Source organism: Paroedura picta, chromosome 1 (genome assembly GCF_049243985.1).
Source record: "Paroedura picta isolate Pp20150507F chromosome 1, Ppicta_v3.0, whole genome shotgun sequence".
NCBI lineage: Eukaryota > Metazoa > Chordata > Lepidosauria > Squamata > Gekkonidae > Paroedura > Paroedura picta.
This window is the reverse complement of record NC_135369.1, coordinates 26,696,046-26,721,724: the sequence shown is the minus strand read 5'-3', so window position 1 is coordinate 26,721,724 and position 25,679 is coordinate 26,696,046. Positions and strand designations below refer to the sequence as shown.

Below are 25,679 nucleotides of genomic sequence, written 5' to 3'. Positions count from 1 at the left end.
CCGTTGTGCTGTCTCCTTTGCTTGGAGGTATGTAACGACGTATTGACCCTTGCTCTGACCTGGATGGCCCAGGCTGGCTTGCTCTCATCAGACCTCAGAAGCTGAGCATGGTTGGCCCCATCAGTATTTGGATTTGGATTCCCCATCCCCCACCCCAAGCAAGTCCAGGGTCACAACACAGAGGCGAACAATGGTGAACCGCCCTGGAATTTCTGTTGCCTTGAAAACCCCAACAGGAGTCACCGGACTTCAGATGCGAGTTAATGGGCAACAAAACCAGGAAAGACGCACATCAGGAAAGAATAGTGATCTCTGAGGAGCAGGGCCAGCATTGACTCTCAGGTGGGACGTGTGTATGTGTGTGTCAAATAAGAGATGGGAATTTTGTATGGACTGCTGGTGTTGTTTCCCAGCTCTGTTTACAATAAGGAAACTGGTGGATTAGGGCCCTTGAACACAAACCTGGTACCATTTGGAGAGACAACAGAAGTGGTACAGTTTAGATTTCCCTCCCTCCCTCCCTCCCTCCCACTCAGATACTGAAACATCTTCATTGCCAGTGATGGCTTATGAAGCCAGAGGGGATTGGGCCTGTGATTTCAGTCCCACGTTGTTTATAGGTGGGTCATGACAAGACTAGAACCAGTCTTGTTATATTTTCCCCTGGAACGACCCTGGGTCTCACATGTCCCAAAGTGTGGCACTTACATTCCCCCACCCAGGCTACTTTCCTAGCCTGAACCAGCTCCATGGCCCCCTCTGCCCCCTCTAGAAACATCACGGGGAGCTCAGCAGTCCACATACAGCCCTCAGGGAGGCTTAACTGCCCTGACCTCGACCAAATGCCTGGCGGAAGAGCTCCGTCTTGCTCCAACAGGGCCCTCCACTCTTTTGGGAGCTCATTCCACCAGGATGGGGCCAGGACTGAAAAAGCCCGGCCCCTGGTGGAGGCCAGGCATATATCCTGTGGACCAGGGACCACCAGCAGATTAGCACCTGCAGAACACAGGACACTGCGGGGGCATAAGGCAATAGGTGGTCCCTCTGATAGGTGGGGCTTAGACCGTGAAGGGTCTAAGAACCTTGAATTTGATCCGGGACGCAACTGGCAACCAACACAGCTGCCTCAGCCCTGGCTGGATATGGCCCTCCAATTCCAGCTAGCAAAATCAGAACTTTTAACCCAGCACATTGGAGCCCACACCAATGCTCCACCACCACCACGAGACGGTAAGAAAACAAAACTTTAAAGGAGTCTTGACTTGCTTCCAAGAGGTGTTCCAACATCAGAACCACAAGGCAGGGATGAAGGCAAAGGACAGGCCAAAGCTGGCAGGTAACCACCAAGATGCCCTTTCCTTTGTGACTACCTGCCTCACCTTTGAAGGAGGGCCTGAGATTATAAACAAAAAAAAAACATATAGAAAATGAGTAGCACCTTCTTGACTCAGAGCAACCTGAACACCCCCCATCTCTACATGCTCTGCTCAGTCGGGAAAGCAAAAAAGCCCTTTAAAAGGCTGAAGGGGTGGAGGATGCAGAGCTTAACTCTGCTACTTTGAAGGGGGCGCTTAACTCCACCGTGTATTGGCTGCAGACAGAGCATCCACATGGACGTTTTGCTCACAGCTGTGCTGTAATTCCCCCTGATGCGCTGGAGAAAATTAGATTTTTCCGTGCTCTGGTTCAGCAGGGGAATCAAGCGAATTGCAACTGAATGATCTCACGACAGCAAGGGCTCTCCATGGTTCAAGCGGCGGGTGGTGAGGATCCCTGTATGGAAGCAGGCACAGCAGGCCAGCTCTCGATATTAAGCAGCACGCTGTGTGGTGTTATTTTGGTTGGTCTTACGACAAGGCACTATAAGGCTTCTGTTTCTGAGATGACAGAATTCTGGCCCAGGGAGGTTGCAATGTAGGATTTAACATGAAGACTGCATAAATACTCACTCTAGTAAGGTCTGTGCAACTCTAGCCAAGGCAAAAATACATCCCATGTGGCCTTGGGACTGGGCTGCTACCTGGTGAGTGGCTTTGCTTTAGCCAGCATGGCATTTATTCCCTTCATTTTAGCATGTTGAGTGTGTGTGAGAAAGTATAAGAGGCTGTACCAGAGGGGACCCCCCCCCAAACTTGGCAGCCTGATTGCATCAGACCTTGGAAGGGGAGAAGGGTCTGTCATGTTTAGAATTTGGATGAAAGGCTACAAGAATTCCAGGGTCCCTATGCAGAGGCAAGGCATGGCAAACTATCTCCGTTAGCCTCTTGTCTTGAAAACCCTACAGGCACTGCCATAAATTGGCTGCCACTGGATAGTCATCCCGTCTCCCTCAAAAAAAATCAGAAGGAAAGAGTTTCAGAAGGGTCAGAGACCATTCTCTGCTTCTAGGACCCCAGGAGAGAAAGGATAGTCATTGGGGGAAGCAGGAGAGATTGTCAACAGGTATCAGCTTAGGAGAGATGAGGGCTATCAAGCAGGGTTGCCAATATCCAGATGGGGCCTGGAGATCTCCCAGAATTATAGTGACTCACCAGACAACAGAGCTTAGTTCCTCTGGAGAAAATGGCCACTTTGGAGGATGGATTCTGTGGCATGGATAGCCCCTTGGTCATTATACCCTACTGAGGTCCCTGTCCAAAACCCACCCTCCCCAGGCTCCACCCCCAAATCTCCAGGAATTCCCCCAACCAAAGTGCCAAGTCATAGAGGGCTCTGAGGAGCAGAGAGGAAGTTCAGGGGCCTCTCATGGTGGCAGGGAGAAATCAGAAGGATAGCTGAAGGGCAACAGAAAGTGAGAGAGAGGAGGAGAGGACAGTAATCAAGGGGGGAAAGTGGTGTGTGTGTGTGGGGGGGGACTTTTGCTATCAAGGTCTGGGTCTGCACAAAGACAGTGAGTGTCACAGCAAGCCTGTTGATGCTGTTGACAAATAGTGCAGAAAGAAAGGAAGGTTTAGGAGGCAAAATGAGATCAGTCTCAGCGATAATGAGTTTGAGATGACAGACAGACACTGAAGCGTAAATATCAGACCAATTATTGGAGATGCAGGATTAATCAGATTGAGAGAGAGAGAGAGAAAGTTCAAGGCAAAAGAGATTTAACAAGGCCAGCTCTGGGTTTGATTGAAAGTATCGGTACGAAAATTGGTGTTTGATGAGGTCACCCGATGGCGGATCAAAAAAAGGCCAAGAACAGATCTCAGTCTAGAGGACCACATCAAAGAGCGGGAAAGAAAGAGCAACTCTCTGTGGAAAGACAACAGCACAGGAGGCTGGAAAAAAACTGGCCGACAGCCACAGAAAACCAGGAAGGGAAGCAGGAGAAAGGGACCGGCGAGAGCAAGAGGAGGCCATGCCTGGAGACTCCTTTGGATTTGACTGCTAATCAAAATCCCCTTGGATTTTCCTAAGAGACTTTTCAGGGGAGTGTAGGAAGAAGCAGCTGGTGGGGGTAAAAGCACTTTAAGCAGGAGACGTACAAAGGTCAGGAGAAGAGTCTGGGAGTAGCTGGGAGAAGAGAGACACAGCATGTGGGAATGTGGCGGGGAAAGATGCAGCCAGAATCTTGGAGGGAAAAGGATCTAGTGCAGCCATTCTCAACTCTTTTTTTGGCCATGACCCTTTTAGGGACTCTCCTTATGTTCCAAGGCCCGGTCAAACCAGGATACAACACAACACAAACAAGGAGACAGACAATAATTTATTCATTTTATTTATTTGTTCAATTTATACGACCTCACTTAGAGTGCTGTGTTCAGTTTTGAGCACCACAACTGAAGATGTAGACAAACTGGAGTGTATCCAGAGGATGGCTACGAAGATAGTGAGGGGTTTGGAGACCAAGTTGCATGAGGAAAGATTGAGGGAGCTTGGTCTGTTTAGCCGGGGGAGAAGGTGAGTAAGAGGTGATATGATAACCATCTTGAAATACTTGAAGGGCAGTCCTAGAGAAGATGGAGCAGAGTTGTTTTCTGTTGCCCCAGAACCAATGGGTTGAAATTAATTCAAAAGAATTTTTGGCTAAACATCCGGAAGAAGTTCCTGACAGAACAGTTCCTCCGTGGAACAGGCTTCCTTGGGAGGTGGTGAGTTCCCTTTCTTTGGAAGTTTTTAAGCACAAGCTAGACAGTCATCTGACATACATACTGATTTTATGAACTTAGGCAGAGTGTGAGTGGGTGGGCAGGAAGGGATGTGCCAGTGTTTGTCTCTTGTGGCCCTTCCTTGCATACCCAGGGAATTGTTGATCACCCTTGGGAGATGGTAGATGAATTTCCTCCAGGCCAGACTAAATTCTGGAGATTTTTGGTGTATAAGCAGGTCATTGTGAGTTCCTGCATTGTGCAGGGGGTTTAACTAGGTAACCCTGGAGGTCCCTTCTGATTCTGTTATTATAAGTAGGAGAAGGAAGGAGGGGGAGGATGGAACCTCAAAGGTGGGCCCACCTGGTTCTAGGGGACAAGAGAGCCAGCAAGTAGAGTGCAATGCAGCTCCAACCTCTGGAGGACGGAAACTCTGGAGAAAGGGGACAACATGCAGCTTACTAGCAATAAAGGGTATGTGTGTGTGTGGGGGGGGGAGCCTTTTCTTCAAGAACCTGCAGGCTGCTTCAAGGAGAGCTTTTATGAATCACAGTTTACCTAGGAAACGACTCACAAAGCATTGATAAGCGCTCTTGAGGCTGAAGCACTCTTGTCCTCTTGGAAGCAGAAGATGTTTTCTGGTGCTGTTTGATCCCAGGCAACCTATTTTTCAAGATTTTGAAGTGCTTCCCTTTGAAGCTGTGCCTAACTGAACTCGGCTCCCACCGTGGATGTCACAGTTACATGTGCAACAACTGGTAGAGAGCAAACGATCCCCCAACGTGTGGGCCGAATGTTGGCTGAGAGAAGAAGCTGCAAGGTCCACATCTAGTGCGGAATAAACACAAGGAGCTGGAAGGCATCTCCACCAAGGGTCATCTAGTCCAACTCCAGCAAAATGCAGGAAATTCAGTTACTTCTCCTCCACACACTCGCCCAGGGACTGCCTGCTCTATGTGCAAAGGAAGGCAAGAAACCTCCAGGATCCCTGGGCCAAGGTGACCTTTGGACATGCCATTCAGTGCCTCCCACCCTGAATGGCCATATATGGGGGTAATACTAGCCTACCTGAAAGGATAATTGAGACAATTTCAAGAAGATTACCTAAGTGCCATAATTTCCAATGACCATCCCTCCACCTAGTACCATTTTTGGTCCTCCCACGCCTCCAGCATAGTATGGAGCTGAGCTATATTACTGGCTGCTTCCCACCTGGGGTCCCCCCCCCCAGCTTTCACTTCCTGCATGGATGCTGTTTGTTGAAAGCATCCATTAAACAGCACTCATTTTTCATATCACTCTGCCTCAAGCTTGGTTTGCTACAATCTTTGCTGAAAGAATGAAGTCCAAGCAAGTGAGCGTACCATAAGGACACACAAGCCAATGTCCTGCCTCACATAGTGACCAGCCACTTCCTCTGGGGGGCCAATAAGGCCTTCCACTGATGCAGGCTCCTAGCAGCAGGATTCAGAGGTTGACTGCTTCTGGATGTGGAGGTTCCCCTCAGCCACCATGGCTACTAGCCACTGGCAAATCTCTTCTCCATGAATCTATTTGATCCTGTTGTGTCCTCCTGGCAAAAAATTCCACATTTTAAAAAAGCATTTCTTTTTGTGTGGAATGGACCTGAATATCCTCCCCATCAACTTCATTGAATGGCCTTCAGTTCTAGAATAAGAAGAGTTGGTTCTTATATGCCGCTTTTCTCAACCCAAAGGAGTCTCAAAGCGGCTTACAATTGCCTTCCATTTCCTCTCCCCACAACAGACACCCTGTGGGGTGAGTGAGGCTGGGAGAGCCCTGATATCACCGCTCGGTCAGAACAGTTTTATCAGTGCTGTGGCGAGCCCAAGGTCACCCAGCTGGCTGCATGTGGGGGAGTGCAGAATCGAACCTGGCATGCCAGATTAGAAGTCCACACTCCTAACCACTACACCAACTGGCTCTGGAGAAGGAGAAATGTCTTTGTCAACTCCTTCCTCCCCTTGCATAATTGTATATACCTCTATGATCCACCCTCTCCCCAATCACCTCTTTTTTCAGCCACTCCTCATAGGGAAGGTGTTCCAACCCCCTAATCATCTTGGTTGCCCTCTTCTGTCGTTTTTCTGTTCTGCAATGTCCTTTTTGAGCTACAGTGACAGGAACTGCACACCGTACTTCAAATGAGGCCGCACCATCTGGATGGGAAGGTGGCATTTCTCGGCTCTTCACAGCTACCATTTTCCCCTGCCGTACCAGATGGCCTTTTTCTGGAAATTGTCAATTGCTATAACAATGACTAAATGCACCTGGACGGGAGAAGACCCTAAATAATCCCAAAAGGATACACACACACAAACTATTGCACATACCTGCAACATGCATGCAAATGTAAGATGACTTTATTTTTTCTTGACAATGCTCCTCGGTGGGGGAGGGGGGAGCCCTTTCATGTAAATATTGATACCAATTGTTTTGTAAAACAGCCTGTGTTAACCCCCCCCCCCCACACACACACACACAGGAATGTACATACATTTCGATTAACACAGGGAATCAGCATTAATGTATGTGCTGAGAACCCCATATCGGGATCTTTATCTAAAGAAAAGGCTGGAACCAGCATGTTTCAGCAGGGGGGGAAAAAGACAGAGAGCTGATTTAAATATTTAAAAAGGCATATGGAATTTATTGAAGGATATGGTACAATAGCAAGAGAGGGACATCCTAACTAAACACTTTGCAGTACTAAATCAAAGCACAGACAAACAACGCATTCTTTATCCTTGCCAACAATGTAACAGCAACAACAAAAATCCATCAGGGAGCAACTCCAGTTTGGAGCAGGAGTTACTAAGAAGGTGCAAATGCGGGGAAACCAGAAATAGGACAGAACTAAAATCTGTTGGAACAGAAGTGCCCAGTTTTCCAAATGGGAGGTCTAAAGCTCACGTGGGGTGGGGGGCAAGGAATGCCAGCTGTCAGTGTTGTGCTGTGTGGGTCAGGAAATAAAGTGAGGAAGCTCAAGGTGAGGGACAGAAATATGATTTGCACACATTGAATAATGCACTTTAGGAGCAGATTTTCCTGTTTCAGACATTGAAAGTGCATCATCCCAAGCGTGTGGGTGAGAGAGAGAGAGAGAGAAGAATCCAGTCTGTGGGGAGACTCATTCACTTTTGAGTTGTGGTATCCAAGATCAGACTCACCATGACTGCCAGACTAGTTACACAGTTTTTGGGCCCACCGCATTTTCAGGCAACAAAAGCTTATGACAGCAAGTGAGGGGAATACTTGTGAGTGGAACAGGACTAAATGGCACCAGGGGCGGGAAACAGTTTTTATTTGAACTCAGGATTAACAAATCTGAAGACATGAAGCTGAGTCATGCCTGGGGGGCACGTTTGGGGACCATGGGAAGATCTGAATCAGAAGTTCCAGATTGGCACGGGGCACTGCCTGTTTTAACAGTGTTAATAGCCTGGTGTGGCTTGCTTATGACTCATTGGGACTCCCCAGAAGCCTTCCTTGGAAGCATCTGCTGTGGTCATTGTCACACAATCCTCACCTTTGTCCACTGCTGCAAGATCCTCTGTGAGACACAAAACACGGCGGTTGAGAGCCCAGTCTGTGCATGCCTTGTGGGACTTGCTCTCGGAGTTGCCTGTCTGGTACTGCGCTCAGGCTGGAAGGGAGGGAGGTGCCAATGAAAATGCAGGAAGCCCTGAGAGGATTACTGCTGGGGAAACGGCAGCCAAGGGAGGCAAGTGGGCAAAAGTCCCATGTAGATGCTCTATCACCAGGCGAATGCCTCTGGGCTTGCAGGGAGAATGCAGAACAGAGCACCAGTGCTGAGGGGAAGGCAAGGATGCTCATAGGTAATCCTGCCCAGTCCTCTATTACAACTAGGTCCCATCCTGCACACGCTGGATAATGCCCTTTCAGTGCACTTTAGAAGCAGATTAGCCTGTTCCACACAGGAGAATCTAGCTGCAAAAGCACATTGAAAGCGCATCGTCGGATGACTATTTTTAAACATCTGAACAACGGCTCTTGGGGTGGGTGCAAAGAGCTCTGGTACCAGGGAGTGGAACAAGCCTTCCTTTCCCCAACCTGAGACCACCCTGCCAGGCTCCTCCTCCTTCCACGATGCCTGCAGGATACCCCCCCCTTGCAGGACCAGGACCAGACCAGCAGGTTCAAGCTCTCAGGAGCCCTCCATAGCCGCCTGGGGTCCCTTGCAGGCATCCAGCAGCCATCTGGGATCCAGGCACAAAGCAGGCAGGACCAGCCAGTTTCTTAAAACTCTTTATTCTGCACACTGAGCATCACAAAAAAAGCAGGACAGAAGGACCCGCCCCTCTCACAGTGACTTCACCCACTGCCACGGTCTCACAGAGAAGGCAGAGGAGGGAGGATGGGCACAAGAAGGAGGCAGCCGAGGGCAGCCGTCTCCCCGGAAGCAGCAGCATCGTCACCACCACAGGGGGGGGGAGGAGGAGAAGGGAATTACTCTGCTGGGGTTACTCCGGTAAGCTCTTTTTTCCAAGTCCCTATCCAGGCCATGGGGGTGGGGAGTAGCCTCCAGACAGGCCTTTTGTCCATCACTTTCGGAGCTCAAAATTCTGCATCCCAGCCAGAAAACTCCTCTTCAGGCACCTCCCCCGGAACAGAGTAGCGGCGGAAGTTGGCATAGGGGTAGCCCTGGAAGAGACAAAGGAAGTGCGCAGGGTAGATGGGGCAGCGGGTCTCTTGAGCATGCAGGGGCTAGGGGGAAGCAAGTGAGTTCAAAGAGCATTCCCATGAAGGCAATTCTACACCAGAGGAAACAACCTGCCCTAGATAGCCCAGCCCAACCTCTTCAGATCTCAGAAGCTAAGCAGAGTCAGCCCTGTTTAGTACTTGGATGGGAGACCACCACGGAAGCCTGGGGGCATGATGCAGAGCAGGAAACAGGAAACCACCCCTGACCATCTCTTGGGTTACTGTAAGTCAGCTGTGACTCCAACCCCCTGCTCAACGCAGGATCAGCCCAAAGCATCCAAAAGCATGCAAGAAAAGTGTGTATCCAACCTTTGCTTGAAGACTGCCAGTGAGGGGGAGCTCACCACCTCCTTAGGCAGCCTATTCCACTGCTGAACTACTCTGACTATGAAAAAGTTTTTCCTGATATCTAGCCTATATCGTTGTACTTGTAGTTTAAACCCATTACTGCGTGTCCTCTCCTCTGCAGCCAACGGAAACAGCACCCTGCCCTCCTCCAAGTGACAACCTTTCAAATACTTAAAAGAGGGCTATCATGTCCCCTCTCAACCTCCTTTTCAGATTTATTTATTTATATTTATATACTGCTTGTCAATTGCCAGTTAATGATCCTTAAAAGGGGATCCTGGTGGTGCAGTGGGGGTGGGGAGAAAGCCAGTGTGGGTCCTGGGTGCAGGGCAACCCACCCTATGGCAGCCTCACTGCTGTATCATCAACCACAGCATCATTGGGGAAACCGCAGGAAAGGGCAGGTGTTGGTTTTATGGCATTGTTTTCACCACAAGATCATACGTAAGCTGGCTAATGCCGAAATGCCAAGGCTCACTTCGCTTCCAGATGCTTGGGAGGGCTATTCTCCTGGTTGGATTTCCGGGCTCTCCTGACGGGGACAGAGAGAACAGGGCTGCCCTCTGGAGGCAAGCTCAAGGAGGGATCCTGCCCAGGGTCAGTTACCCAACCTCATCGCCGCTGGGCCCAAGGAATTCAGCGGAACAGACACACTTCTCTGCAGAGTGTCAGCCAATAACTCGCTTAGTGATGTCCTTCGTGCCCTCTGTCTTGATCTGTCCCCTGCAGGGTATTAGGTAAATGATGCCAACCTACCCTCCACGGTTGCTGTAATGGCTACTGAGACAGGATGATTAGATAGACCTACCAGGAGCCCTCTATGGTGCCCGAGGAAAAAGTGCATCTTAGTCACAGATTTGGAGGGGTCCATACAGGCCATCTAGTCCAACCCCCTGCTCAGGATCGGTCCAGCTGCTGCCTGAAGACTGCCAGTGAGGGGGAGCTCCCCACCTTCTTAGGTGGCCGATTCCACCGCTTAACTACTGACAGAATTCCACCCCCCAATATCTAGCCATTACCATTCTACACATAGTTTAAAGCCATTACTGTGGGTCCTATCCTGTACTGCCTACAGGAATCTTTCCCTGCACTCCTCCAAGTGACCAAAGAGAGGCATTGTGTCCCCGCTCAACCTCCTCTTCTCCAGGCTGAACATTCCCATCAGCCTTCCCTCATAAGGTCTGGCCCTTAGGCCTCAGATCATCCTCATCACATTCTCGATTTTGTCCGCATCCTTTTTTGAAGTGAGGCCTCCAGAACGGCACACAGTACTCCAGGTGGGGTCTGACCCATGCAATATTCAGAGGGATGATAACATTTGTAGACAGGACTCTCTTGCAACTCTGTAATCCATAGTGGGGAGGGGACTCCCCCTGTGCCTAGCTAACCTTATTCAAGCATTTGTCATGGCTGTTTGAAAGGCCAATATGGTTTCCATCTTGACCACTTCTACGCAGCCATCCAGGGCAGGGTTATTCCTACCTAAACCCAGGGAAATCAACAGCTTAGAATAGAATACCTCTGACAAAGACTTTGCTGCAAGCAAGCAGCTTGCCACCCTTCTTCCAATGCAGAATCATAGAATAATAGAGTTGGAAGGGCCTCCTGGGTCATCTAGTCCTATGCAGGACACTCACATCCGTATCGCTCATCCAATGCAACCTGCCACCTCCTCTTGTACCTTCACAGAATCAGCCTCTCTGTCAGATGGCTCTCCAGCCTCTGCTTAAAATTCTCCAAAGATGGAGATTTGTAGCCGTTCCCCCATGGCCACTTGGCAGGAATCACTGGCTGTTCAGTCATTTCTCAGCACATCCTTGTGGGATGCTTTGCTTCCCGTGAAGTTGCATTCATCTGCCTCTCCAAGGTTTTAATTAGTACCTGGCACGGTACTGCAGGAAGAGAGCGGCGGTTCTTCACTAACTGGGACCAGCTCCTTTCCGCGGTTGTGTTTCATCTCTCCCCTCCCTCCCCCTCCTCTCTGCTACCGACATCAAAGGAATCCTTCTCATGCCCTCTCCCCACACCACTCCTACCATCTTCAGCATGGCCTTGGTCGGAGCCTCGATCTGACGCAGAGCCAGTTTCTTCCAGGAGATGGCGCTAAACCACCTATAGGCAAGATGCAAGCAAAGAGAAGCAGATGAACCAAGAGGATCAAACATCATCCCAACCTTGGTGCCCACCCAAACACGTTTGGCAATCCTGCGGCATGTTCCCAAGAGCAACAGTTATTGGAAGCCCATCCCTGATGAGATTATGGCCAGTTTGAATTCCAAGCTCTTGGGCATTGCAGCAACCTTAAATGGGAGCATGGAACAAATGAAGTTACTTCCACAGAGGTGGAAGAAGAGTTGGTTTTTTTACTCCAATTCTTGCTACCCAAAGGAGTCTCAAAGGGGCTTACAATCGCCTTCCCTTCCTCTCCCCACAACAGACACCCTGTGAGGTGGAAGAAGAGTTGGTTCTTATATGCTGCTTTTCTCTACCCGATGGAGGCTCAAAGGGGCTGGCACCCGCCTCCCCTTTCCTCTCCCCACAACAGACACCCTGTGAGGTTGGGGGGGATTGAGAGGAACTCTTGACAGGACTGCTATATGCAAACAGCTCTTAACAGGACTGTGACTAGCCCAAGGTCACCCAGCTGGCTGCATGTGGAGGAGGGGGGGGGAGGCAAAGCAGGCTCACTCCCCAGTCTGAGCACTTCTTCTTTTCCTGTAAATCACCCTCCAGCTTCAGTGAGGCATTGTGCAAATTCCAAAGCACAATCAACATACAGGTTAAGAAGTTCACCGTAGTCCACAGATGGGTAAGCCAACCCTTGGGGACTTCCCCAAATTGATGGAGAAACGTGAAACAAAACCGGGGGCTTAACCTCATGGCGTATTTTCTTTGAGATATGAGCGCTTGCGCAAGCTCTGGACAGCATTTTTGGGTTGCTATGGCAACCCCTTCCTGGCACCTGACAATAGAAGGAGGGAGACGAGAGAAGGAAGGAGACTTAAGATATTGGGAGATTGAGTGATATGGGAAGAGCATTGGGGGGGGGGAGGTTTACAAAGAAGCAGAGAGAGCACAAGCAGGGAAAGTGGGAAAGGGGATGACATTTTTCCTCCCACAAGTCTTTGGGGTCCCAGCTTATAAATCTCCAAGATCCCAAGTGCCAGAACTCACTGTGCCCACCCCCTCTGAACCAGCTGAAAAGTCTCAAGGACTGATCACTGGGCTAGATGAATTGTGATAAATGTGCCATTTGATTTCTATTATTGGTTGATGGCACAACCACCCAGAAATATTGGAAACTTCACACCAAATTTTTTTGCAGATTTGATTATCTTCCCATTTAAATCCTCATTAGAGTATTTAAAATTTAGCTCATATATATAGTATAATAATAATGTTTGCTATCATTTTCACTTTATAACAGCAATGAAGATTTTTGTGTTGAGTGCAGTTACCAAGAGCAGAAATCCATGGTCCACTTTGGCAAATCGCAAGCTATCACACAATATATGGGGTAGAAATATTTTTATGTTTGGGGACATTTTTAAATAAGATTTTCAATATAATACACCAATAATGTTCATATCTATTGCAACAATTTGGGTTCCCCCCCTTACTTTGCATTTTCCGACAGCAATATTGGGTTAAGAGTGACTTATCGTGTTTTCTCTGTGTGTGCCTTTTTGGGAAAGATATAGATTACCTATAATGGTATAAAACTAATATAAATACAGATGACAACCACACAGATATACATAGGTGATATATGCTGAAACCCAATGTGCAGGCTAGAAATTTTGCAAATACAAAAGAATGACTTTAAACATTTGCAATTTTAGCCAAGAGAGGTTGATTCTTCACATTAAGCAGAGCTTTAAGGATTTGCCATTCATTCCTGCAATTCAGCCCTAATTTGGTTATATAGTCTTGAATTGGGCAGCATTGGCTGCAAAGAGCTGGGGAGACCAATATGTTGTGGGGGAGGGTGTCAGGGACATCACAACCATGGAGGCAAAATCTCTATGATTCAGAAATATGCCAAAACCTGCCATGGGTCACTTTCAAGGGAAAGACATTAAATCTTGCTAGGAATTGTGCTTTCCTTGCCTGAAGGGAAGGGCAAGTTTGTATTATTGACCACTAAGGAAGGCCCTTGAAGCTGAAACACATATGATCTTATGCTAGCCATTTGATAAAACCTTATATGTAAAATTATAGCTTATGTGAAGCCTGTTTTGACTTTTCATGCAGCCTCATGTTCAGGCTCTATGTTTTTAACTTCTCTACTGTGTACACCATCAAGTAAATATTTAATGTGATGGTGATATTATTTTATTTGATGTAGCTTGACCCTTGCAGTATTTTGGGTTGAGTTAAGTTTCCCCTTTTCCTTCACTTTTCTTTTCCTACATGAACTCTTTGCCTGACCTACCCGGGTAGTTCTTATGCTCTTCCACGTATTAATACTCTGATCTGATTCCTTTGTTCAGTGAACACATGAGAGGTCAGGGTTTGCAAAGCAAAGAGCCGAACAAGCCGGCTAACCCCTGGGAGCACAAAACCTGCGCTAGAAAATGTTCAGTGAGATACGGAAAGAAATTGTCAGAAAAGCTTTAGCCGCTGAAGCCGGCTCACCCCAGGTAGCGGCAAGAGGCTTTTATTAAGCTAACTCACACAGAAAACGTATCGCTGGTTAAACCTTAGCAGCTTCCTGCATCAGGAGGGGATCAGGAATCCTTTGCCATCCCCAGCCCTTGTTCTGGCAGAGAGCGTCTGGCCCAGCAGGCATACCTGTGCTTACGGATTGCCCGGATCCCGTTGCCGGTGGTCCCCAAACGCTGCCCTGGTCTACGCCTGCCAAGAAGGCGAGGAAAGGAGGTCAGTTTGCCCAAGGTTGCCAACTCCTGCTTGGGAAATATCTGGAGATTGTGGGGGAGGAGCCTGGCAGTGCTAGGAGCAGGCGGGATTTGCAGAGGGAAGGGACCTCAGCCATGAGCAACGCCACAGAGTCCCACCCTCCAAAGCTGCCATTTTCTCCAGGGAAATGGATCTCTGGCAAACCCTAACTTGTCTACTTTTCTTGGTGCTTTGAAATATACCGTTTTCACCTGCTTAGGTGACTTAGGTTCTTGCGTTTGAATTGCAGCAAGCTAGGCCGGATGTGGCCGACACATTACCGCCCTCTCCCTCGGTGCAAAGCAGGCCCTCCTCTCAGCATCAGGTGAGCTTCTTGCGAACGAGGCCCTGTGCTGCATGAATTGGGCTGACCCCTTCCGCACCCAGGCCAGCTCTGACCCACCCATAATCCTGCCCCCCTCTAGAGCAGAGAGCAGTGGGGAGAGGCACCTGCACAGCTTGGCCACGAGGGAGCAGGCAGCTTCACTCACAGACACAGGGAAAGAGAAGATTCCGTCCAGGATCTTGCTGTAGGTCTTTTCAGGCTCAGAACTGTGGAACGGGGGACTGCGGGGAAAGAGGGGAGGGAGGGGAGGATGAGTGCCAGCAGTGGGCAGCCTGACCGGCTCCAGCCCACCCTTCTGGCTGGGCATTGGCTGAAAGGACGCTGAAGCTTCCATCACAGGAGGGGGTAAAAGCACTCTTTTCCAGAGGTGCTGCTATTATAGGCTCCACTTCCTCCCACCATCTCCCCCCCATGAACCTAGCAAGCTGCTCAGTGTGTGCAGAAATGTGTGTTTCATTCTTGCTGCTGCCTTTGAATTGCAACAGAGCATAGCCAAAGTAAGGGGCCTCAGCCACAGGGCTGGACTGCTTTGGGGACAGGCGGGCCTCCCGTCTCGCGGCTCCAGACAAGGGGCAGGCAAGGCTTCAGCCAGACCTAGTGAAGGGCCCTACTGTACTCCTCACATGCTCAGGAGGCCTTTGTGTCTCTCTAGTGCCTGCAGCCCCCTCATTCTTAGCGGCAGCAATGCAGAACGGAGGAGAGAGAATCGGCTGCTCAGGAGGGACCCCACCCCAATTCCAATGGGTGGCAGGGGGGAGGAGGGAAAAAGAGCCTCACCGTCCCACAATCATCTCAAAGATGAGCACCCCGAGCATCCAGAAGTCCACGGCATAGTCATGTCCTTCGTGGCGCAGGATCTCAGGCGCCAGGTAGTCAGGAGTCCCACAGAAGGAGTAGGTCTTCTCCCCAGGATTCAGGGACTTTGCAAAGCCAAAGTCCACCTGCCCAGGAGGAGGAGGAACCGGGAGAAGGTTAGAAAGAATCAAACAGGGAGGGACTCCTCACCAGTTCCAGCTGCGTGCCCCTGCCAGCACGAGGCCAAGTGAGGAGTCCCATCAGAGCAGAGCTCTTTCTCAGAGGGCATTTTCCTCCCAGCGCAAGGCCCAGAGCCTCTTTCCCACAAGCGACACTTCAGGAGAGTGCCTCTGAACATGCTCAGAATACATTCTCCCTTGCCACATGGACCTTCGCACCACCAGGGCTTCCGATGGAAACAGAGACGATACTTTCCAAGACCGCCTGAGCCCCAGTCCCCCTTCCCGGATGGAAAACTGCCGCCCTGCCATCTGCCTTACCAGCTTCACATAACCCTTCCCATCCAACATCAAGTTCTCAGGTTTCAGGTCACGGTAGACAATGCCCTGGTTGTGCAGGTAGTCCAGGGCCTCGATGACACAGGCAGAGCAGAAGGCGGCCACGGGTTCCGGGAAGTAGCGGCTGGAAAGACAATCGCGGTTTAAGAGGCAAGAATCAGACCTCTGGAGAACAAGAGACCCAGCAAAGGAGACAGCTGTAGTAGTAATTGTTTTGTCTCCTTCTCCCAGGCATGTTTTTAGGAGAAGGGACTGCCTTGAGGTGAGGAGTCTTGTTAAACCTATATTGTATTCATTTATAGGCCACTGAGACTGAAGAAGGAAAAGCCATAAAATTCTTATTAAGCTTAAAGGGGACAAGGACGCCTCTTGTTTGGCAGAGTCGGGAACATGGCGAAATGCTTAGAGCGCCAGCGTGGAGTCGTTAGGGGTGGAGGCCTCTGATCTGGAAAGCCAGGTTCGATTCCCCTCTCATCTTCCACATGCAGCCAACAGGGTGACCTAGGGTCATCCACAGTTCTTTTAGAGCTGTTCTCACAGAGCAGTTCTTCCAGAGCTCTCTCAATAGCGGCAACCTCACAGGGTGTCTGTTATGGGGAGAGGAAGGGAAGGCGATCGTAAGTCGCTTTGAGACTCCTTTGGGCGGTGAAAAGCAGGTATAAAAACCAACTCCACTTCTTCTGGGAGACCCAGTTTCAATTCTCCACCCTGCCACAGAAGCTCGCAGGGATGACCCTGGTTCCGTCATGCAGTCCGCCTATCAAGGCTGTCATAAGGGTAGAAGGGAAAGGGGAACAATGCATGTTACCCGGAGCTCCATCAAAGGCAGGATAGAATTATAACAGAGCTTGGTTTCAAGGAAGTTCGGCCTCCGGGTTCAGGGCCAGAAGGTGATGCTAGACTCACCACCCTGAGTTTCTCCCAAAGCTTCGCAGAGGAAGCCGCCAACTTCCCCCTTCCCACCCTCTCAGGAGCCCCCCTCCCACACAGATCCCAAAGGCTGGCTGCTCTTTCCTGATGACTCCCCCCCCAGCCCAGTTGCCCCTCCGTACACTTCCCGCAGCTTGGCCCACAGCTCGCCGCCTTTGCAGAACTCCAGCAGCAGGTAGACATGGCGGGTGTCACGGAAGGTCCCGTACAAGCTGGAAAGGCAAAGGGAGGAAGGCTCAGTAAATTATAGCCTTGGGGGAGGGCCTCTCAAGAGTCCCACCTGGACGGAGGCACACCCCCTTCCCCATAAGGCAGAGTCCAGTGGTGGTGCCCCCCTGACCAGGAACACACCCAACCAGAGAACATCTCTGCATCCAGTTTCCAGTTCTCTAAAGCCAACCTTCATACAAGTCAACTGATTTGGTTCCAAAATGTATGCACACTAGGGTTGCCAGGTCTGGGGAGGGGAGAAACCTGGAGATTTGGGCAGTGGAGCCTGGGGAGAGGAGGGGCTTCAGCAGGGCACAGGGGCATAGAATCCACCCTCCAAAGCAGCCGTTTTGTCCAAAGTTAACTGAGCTCTGTTGTTTAGAGCAGGGGTAGTCAACCTGCGGTCCTCCATATGTTCATGGACTACAATTCCCATGAGCCCCTGCCAGCAAAGCGCTCTGTGTATATTGAGCTACAAATTATGGTTCCCAAATGGAACAGCAGAACAGAAAGGGGGAAATGCCAAGGGATAGCTTATTGTTTTTTGGGGATTTTTGTTTACAGGTGCAGGCAGGGGGAACCAGCACATTCAGTGCATGCTGGAACTGTCCACAGCAGTTAAAGTTCTTGTACTGGTGGAAAATGACACAGCGCTGCTGTTTTTTTTTTTTGTTTGGCTTTTTTGGGGGGGCGAGGATTAAAAATGAAACAGCATCTCCTGGAACTACCCTCTTCCAGATGGGTTCTGGAGTTCTCCCAGGAGAGATCCAGACTACAGAGGTCAGTTCTCCCGGAGAAAATGAAGCTTCAGGAGAGCTTACGCTAAACCATCATATCTCCAACCTCGAAAGCCACCACATCTCCAGGAATTTACCAGCCAGAGCTGGGAACTGTAGCTTCTCCCCAATACCATTTCAGGTCATGAAAATGGACAAGGGCAGGGTCTCAGCCTCCTCGGCCTGTGTACCAGTCTCAATCTGAATCGGTGCCCAACCCAATTGGTGCCCACGTGCATCATGCCACAAAACACATCACTAGACCTCCCCAGGGACAATCAGCTTCAGTAGGTCCCAAGAGGCTGCTCACTCATGACCCCCACTGTTACGAGTAAGAGGACGGACCAGACCCCCATTCCTCTGTTGCCCCAGTCAGTTCCCCACCTGACAATGAAGGGACAGTGGCTCTCCTGCAGCACCTTCTTCTCCATCAGGACATGCGCTTGTTGGCGCTTCTGCACAATGTGGTCCTTGCGCAGGCGCTTGAGAGCAAAGAAATAGTCGTGGCCCTCATGGGGGTAGCGAACCTGGGCAGGGAGGGGAAAGAGACGTGGCACAAAGAGGCCATCTGCAGAGAGTCATTTGCCAGCCCAAACATTTCCCCAACCTGGCTGGCAGCAGCATAGCCAAAGATCAGATCCTCAGAGGACACGACCTGAAGAGATGAGCAAGTCACCTGGGGAGTGGTCCAAGTGTGGAATGAAATCATAGAGCCCTATGTTCAAATCCCCCCCTGCCATGACACTCACTGGGAGACCCTAGGCCAGCAATTCTTTCAGCCTCACCTACCTCAAAGGGGTAGCTGTGAAGATGAATTTGGGGGGGGGGGTGTTATGTATACTACCCAGATATACAGATGTACCCTGGTAGACATGATGCCCTGGGTGTTCCACTCAGAGACGGGCATTCACGAGACTTGCCTCTTGCTAAACATTATTTTAATACAGAAAAGGCTCCTGGCTGTGAAGCTGACAGGTAGGATCTTGGCTCACCCTCTCAAGGTGAGACCTTTGTTTTTACAAAGTCCTGCAAAGCAAGGTGTGGCAAATTCATCCGCTCCCGGTATGGTATTGGGTCACCCAGAGGGTTAGACTAGGATCTGGGTGACCCAAATTCTGATCCATGTTCTGTTCTGCCATGGATGCTCAATTGGTCACACTGGGATTCTCATACACTAACATGCCTCACAGGGATGTTGTGAGGATAAAACGGGGGAGGAGAAGATGACAATGTACGCCAGTGGTCCCCAACCCCTGGTCTGGGGACCAGTACCGGTCCGTGAATCAAGTTGGTATCGGACTGCCTTGGGGGCTGCCCTGCCACTCTGCCACCGGCTCACCTTTGGTGCTCTCCAGTGGCCACCATGGCTGGGGCTCCCCCTCGGCATGGCACTGTGCAGCTGCTGCTGTCAGCACCCCCCAGCAGGCGGCAGGAAGTCAGGGGTGCCGGCGGGAAAGCAAGCAGAGCAGGGGCTCAGGCGGCAGCAGCGTCCCTCGGCAAAAGACTACCCCCCCCCCCCGGGCCTAAGTAAAATTGTCAAGCCTTGACTGGTCCCCGGTGATAAAATGGTTGGGGACCACTGATGTAAGCCACTTTGGGTCCCCATTGGGGAAGAGGCAGGGTATTACAAAGTAAAAAAAGACAGCCCTCAACTCTGGCTTGGGGCAATCCACAGTCAAGTTAGGAGGGTGTTTTATTAGGTTTTTTTTTCCAAGACCAGAGGAAGAAACAAGGCAGGGTGATTTCACATGCCGGGCTTCTTATCATCACCTAGGACTTAAAACGTTTTAACTAGTAATCTGAAGTGCTAATATGTTAGATAAATCCATGCCCTCCTCAGTTGGGTTTTTAAAGCACTCCCTTCTTTGTGGCGAATCCGAGAGGCCGGACTGATGCTGGCCCAGAGGGTCAATAGTTCTGGCAGGCCTGCTTAGGCACATGGGAGATAGGAAAGTGACACAGAAAGAGACATCAGGAGTTCAAAAGGGATGCAACCATGTGCCACGTGCCGGGCCCACCCCCTTGCCCAAGGCCTTACCAGGTCAACCGTGCCGAAGCCTCCGGTGCCCAAGATCACAGGCTTCCCTTTCTTTTCCCCATCCTTATACACAACAGGCAGAAATTCCTGGAGGTAGACTCTGGTCAGAGGCCCCTCACGAACTGGACCACTGCAAGGAGAGGGAGGACAAAGGGTCAAGAGTAGGGATGCCAGCCTCCAGGTAGGACCTGCAGATCCCCTGGAATTATAGCTCATCTCCAGACTAAAGAAACCAGTTCCCTTGGAAAAAATGGTTGCTTTGGAGAGTGGACTCTTTATGCCATTATTCTCCAATGAGGTTCCTCTCTGCCCCAACTCCCACCCCTCCTGGCTCCACCCACAAAGTCTCCAGGTGTTTCCCAACCCTAGTCAAGAGCGGATTCTTTCTGGATGCTACACCAGGCTAGATCAATACCTGGAAAAAGCAGGAAGTCCTGGGTCCGTTACCACAGTGGGAAATACCACCAGACTAGTAGGAAAAGAGGGTTTTCCCCTCTCCCCTGAAGCCTTACTGGCCAAGAATTCCTAGATGTTTCATGCAACAGAAAACAAAAAATCTAACTGGAATTTACTAGGTCCTGCAAGGTTGGATGTCTGTGCAATTTAGACAAAATTATCTACACATTTCTTGTACGCAGCTTTAAAAAATTCTTTAAGGTTAAAGATTGTACAGTGCATATGATAATTTTTCAATAATGACTTTGCATGTGTTTTAACCTTAAAGAGTTTTTAAAAAGCTCCACAATAAATGTAGAGTCCAGTGGCACCTTTAAGACCAACAAAGATTTATTCAAGGCGTGAGCTTTCGAGTGCAAGCACCCTTCTTCAGACTAAGAACTCCCTACATGACAGTGGGAATATATAGCAAACATTAATTCTGTTACATTAGCAAAATGCGTCACACATCCAAATACAGCCATACGATAATTCTTTGGCAAAACAGCCAATCGATCCCCTGGAATTCAGTTGTACTTCCCAAAAACATAGGAGAAATAAAACTCTGTCAGTGATCAAAGGCTCCCACCCCACCACTTGCTGTTTGCCGCATCTGTCACCATACAAGTGTGAAACATTCCTGTAAGAGAATTGCTGGTAATTATCTCATCCCAAGACCAAGGAGTTAAACGCAATATTACATTATGTTACCATTACCTTACAGTCACATTATCATCATTTAAATAAATTGTGAGGAATATCGATACACGAGTTGAACAAGTTTAGCATGAATAGTGAGATAAAAAAGCCTATGTCCTTGTTGAGTCCAGGGTATGTGTATAGATCATTTTGTAAGCTGTAGTCTAAACTGCACAGACATCCAACCTTGCAGGTTCTAGCAACCTCCAGTTAGGTTTTTTGTTTATGGTGGTAAGAGTGCCATTCTAGAACGTAGGAGGGACTGGTCTGAATGCCCATGCCATGGAAGCTTACCGGGTGACCTTGTGCCCACCACACATACTCAGCCTAGCCTGCCTAATTGTGTCATTGTCAAAACAAAACTGAGAATAATGAAGCCGTTTTGAGTTCGTACTAGACAGAAAGGTAGAGCACAACCAAGGTATAATAACAAACCAATAAAATAACGAACTGTATAAGTAGATTCCATTTCCCTTCGGAATAAGTGTTCTCTAAACCAAGAGGGCTCCGGAGATCATGAAAGACGCTCTCTGGCTGTTTAAAGAACTTATGCTTGCATTACAGCAACATCTTTGAATTCTGCAAAAGGGCTGGATTACCTGCTCTCCTGGGCATAGTTGCGCCTGCTAGCTGATTAAAGGCAATCAAAGCCAATTAATGGGCAATTACCCACAGCAAGGGGCCCTAACAAGACTGCCGCATTCAGTCTCCTGGGGAGCCTCGGGAGGACAGTTACCTGAAATGGGATGAAAGCCCTTGCCTAGGCTGACGAGAGCCCTTTGAAGCAAGGGGGGGGGGCTGGTTGTGTAGAATGCCACTTAGTTTGAGGGGTGATGAAAGCAGGTGGAGGCTGACACATTGGTGGGAAATTGGCACCAGCGGTGTCCACACTGCTGCACCCCCGTAGCAACCACTCACTTTCAACATTTGCAAATCAGCAGAGCCGTATAATAAGCTCCCAGCACTCAGCCCACCTAAGGGAAAGCCAGCCTGAGCGCCCCACCGAGGAATAAGCAGCAAGCCAAGCTTCTGGACCAGGGGTAGTCAAATTGCGGCCCTCCAGGTGTCCATGGACTCCAATTCCCATGGGCCCCTACCAGCATGGAAACTGTAGCCCATGGACATCTGGAGGGCCGCAGTTTGACTACCCCCGCTAGTCTGGACACACCCAACTTACCCCACATCACCTGCCCTCGCTCGACGAGAAGCCCCGTTGCCCATCTTGACGAACAATCAGTTAAAAACAGAAAGAAACTTGCGACACAGCTACCCCATGGCGACCCTCTTATATAGGGAAGTCGTGCCCCCTTTGTGGGTGTGGCTTCTGAGGGTCCAATTAGCACCACCTTATCAGCAGCTGACACAGATTACTGTCTTCAGGGGCCGGAGGCTTCCCTACACCCTTAAGAATCTGCAACAGGTTTTCTAAGGGGCCAGGAACTCTGATCCCATAAGCGGGGTTGGCAAAGAGTGGGGATGAAAGTGTTTGCCCCTTTAATAGAGGCTTAGTGTGTGGAAATGGGCTGTAGGAGCTTTTCAGAAACAGGAAAACAGCATCACCTGGTCAATGAGCTTATTAAGCCTCTGTTAAAGGGGCAGGACATTTTTTTCCTCCTCCAGGGTGTTGGCAACCTACCCACAGGACACCAGCCCACGGACAGGACACAGCATCTCCTTCTGCTTCACAAGAAAAAGGCTTATTCCTAATTTTAAAAGGTTTGCTATGGTGTCATATTTATTGCCAATTTTTCATATTTTACATGTGCTTTTCAAATTCTTGAATTCTCAAAGGAGGGAACGAGAATGACACTTAAAAACAAGCTAGTATAGCCTGGTGGTTAAGAATTTCAAGGATCTACAAGGTTAGATCTTGAACAATGAGTCTGCTAAGCAACCTCAGGCAAACCTCTTTCAGCCTGCCTTTGTCAGGAGGACGCTAACACTCTGAGCCTACCTGTCAGGGTTGCTGTAAGATTTCCTGTAAAAATGCAAGCAAAGTGCTTTGAGCACTGATAGCATTATAGCAATGCTAATTTTTTTAAAAATTATAAAATGGCCACAAAAATTATAACAAAATAATAACAGCAGAAGTAGCAGTTGTTTTTTTTTAAATCTTAGCAACAGGGAGAATAAAATAATAATTTATGTGGCTGGCAAAACAAAGACTAGAGTGCAGCTAATATTATATGCTGGTGGCAGGAAGTTCCACTTCTCTAGCAGCCACAAGAGCTAAATGAAACTTCCAGATGAAGAGGCAGTATACCTTTAATTGCAGAGGGCAAAAATCAAGGGATGGCTCTCTTCATTCATGCTCTGCTTGCTGCATTCAGTGGGCAGCTCTTGGAAACAAGGGAGGTGAGGAGAAGCTGCAGTCTCACCCAGCCAAGCAGTTCTTATGAAATTCCCCAGATGGGTGTGTTGTCATGTTCATGCTACGGCTGATCGCCACAGGCCTTTTCTTCAAAGCCTCGTAAAATAAGGACTGGAGGAAGCTCTGCTTTTTATTTATTTACTTCATCTATGCTTCACCTTTCTCCTCAGGGGGAACCCAAGAGCAGCTTACATGCTCAGAAATAAATGCTTACACCATTCTCTCCTCCCTTTTATTCTCACAATAACAACTTGGGGAAGTCAGTTCAGCTGAGAATCTGTGACTAGCCTCAGGTAGAGTGAGGATTTGAACCTGAATGTCCCAGATTCCTAGCCTGATAACCAGTACACTATTGGCTGTCTTTGACTGTAGTCTGTGGCTTGTGGCTTGACTCACTCGCTTGAACCATTGGGACCCTTTGTTCTATGAGCTCTCTTTCTGCAGCGGCTCCCTGCCAGTGTCTGGGTTTTTGGGATGAATAGCAAATGAGCTTTCTCTTTTTGTAGCTACCTTTGAGAGCTGCCACTTCTGCCCTTCTAATGCAAACCTTCACGGCAAGGTGTTGGGGTTGAGCTAGAAGTGGAACCCACACTGGGGAAAGCCGCTATAGCAGGAGAAGGCAGCCTGATGGGGGTTAGCATCGCTTTGCTTGTGGTGTGCTGCTAGCAGAGAAGCTGGGGGAAGTGGGGAGAGGGCTCTAGGAAGACGAAACCCATTTAGTTGTGCTGGCGAAGCACGTCTTAATGAGAACATAGTTTGAGTCCAGTGGCTCCTTTTAGACCAACAAAGTTTTATTGAAGATAAAAGTGTGCCCACTTCTTCAGATATCTGAAGAAGTGTGCTTGCACAGGAAGCTTACATCATAAATAAAACTTTGTTGGATCCTAAATGTGACGCTGGACTCAAACTTTGTTCGCCTGCTTCAGACCAACCCAGCTACCCACCTGAATCTATTTTAATGAGAACATATGAGTCTCATTAGGTCCTACCAGTGGCCTATCAAATCAACACTTTGTTTCCCATTATGGCCCTCCAGAGGTCCCAGAAGACCTACAAGGCAAAGTCTCCCGCACTCTGTGCTTGCCCCACTTTGAACAAGGAAGTTTTGTTTAGTCGCCATAGCTAAAAACCTCCCTGACAGCTTTTAAAGACTAAGTTTGGAATCCCTTTGGCCATCCATGTCTGTTGAAACTAGACATGGGGACAAGCTATTGCCGTGCCTGGGCAACTTCCAAATCACCCACAAGGGCCGGCAAAAAGTACCCGGCACATAAGGGATGCAAGGAGATGCTACAGATCTCCAGCAGGGGCCTTAACCTTGAGGACAAAGAAGATGGTCGCTAGAACATAATAGCTGGATCAGACGAGAGGCCACCTGGCCCAGCGCCCTGTTTCACACACTGGCCAACCACTTGTCCTGCAGAGCCAAGAAACAGGGCAGAGTTCAAGCCTTCCCTTGTTATTCAGAGGCTTATGTTCCCTTTACTCACCATGGCTAGTAGCCATCAATAGACCTGCCCTCTCTGAATCGGCCTGAACCCCTTTAAGAACATCTAGGCCTGATTTCTTCAGATCTCAGAATCTATGCCAAGTCAGCCCTGGAGAGTGCTTGGATGGGAAGTCCAAGGATTCAGCACAGAAGCAGGCAATGGCAAGCCACCTCTGGACATCTCTTGCCTTGAAAGCCCTACGGTGGCTGTGATGGCCCATTCCGCCACCGCCATGCTTGTGAAGTCTGTCATCTAATAACTGATAAAGAAGTCCTTTGTTTCTGTCTGGAGGAATCTACCTTATGGGAGGCTCCCATGTTCAAGTGATCGGGAGAAAAGCTCTTTTCCACTGGGAAGGGACTGCCAGTGCTCAGGGGTAGTCAACCTGTGGTCCTCCAGATGTCCATGGACTACAATTCCCATGAGCCCCTACCAGCGAACACTGGCAGGGGCTCTTAGGAATTGTAGTCCATGGACATCTGGAGGACCACAGGTTGACTACCCCTGCGTTAGAGCAGTCCACAGCAAAGCGGCAGCCAGGACCCAAGCCTGTGGTGTCCCTGGACAAAGTAGTAGCACCAGAAGACCACAATCCAGCCAGCACACATAGACCAGTCTGCCAGGGCAGGTTCAGATGCCCCTGATAGCTCCTCCCAATCTGGACAGAGGGAAGACCTGCTGGCTGTAATGGCTGCCACCTTTCTTTCCCACCTTCTGGCTGCCAGGGCCCCAACTGAGCCTGCTAATACAACACTGACATATGTACATGCACAACCCTCAGTACTGACCATCTGGTTTCAGGGAGAGGTGGAGGCTCTTGCACTTCTGCTTCTCTGAGAGGGAGAAAGAAGAAATTAGTAGAATAATATTTTTCTCCTCCCCTGACCTACTCTGTCTGCTTCAGGACCTTTTTTTTTGGGGGGGGGGGGAGAGTTTTGTACGGGTGGCCAAGACCAAGGTGTGCCTAACGAGTCACCCCAACCAAATGATCCCAATGTG

General features: G+C 49.4%; 1 protein-coding gene across 1 annotated transcript in view; it reads right to left on the bottom strand.

Moving 5' to 3' along the window:
• Positions 1-8,356: 8,356 nt before the first annotated feature.
• The window catches only part of LOC143833960 (cGMP-dependent protein kinase 2-like), a 34,121-nt gene continuing 16,798 nt past the window's right edge, over positions 8,357-25,679 (bottom strand). Inside the window, exons 14-23 of the mRNA XM_077330354.1 lie at positions 25,469-25,513; positions 19,686-19,815; positions 18,032-18,174; positions 16,784-16,873; positions 15,714-15,855; positions 15,196-15,359; positions 14,523-14,639; positions 13,968-14,030; positions 11,210-11,285; positions 8,357-8,765 (exon numbers count right to left, since the gene is read on the bottom strand). Of these exons, the coding sequence (XP_077186469.1) occupies positions 8,679-8,765; positions 11,210-11,285; positions 13,968-14,030; positions 14,523-14,639; positions 15,196-15,359; positions 15,714-15,855; positions 16,784-16,873; positions 18,032-18,174; positions 19,686-19,815; positions 25,469-25,513 (1,057 nt within the window). The 3' untranslated portion in view covers positions 8,357-8,678. The remainder of the gene's footprint in view (positions 8,766-11,209; positions 11,286-13,967; positions 14,031-14,522; positions 14,640-15,195; positions 15,360-15,713; positions 15,856-16,783; positions 16,874-18,031; positions 18,175-19,685; positions 19,816-25,468; positions 25,514-25,679) is intronic.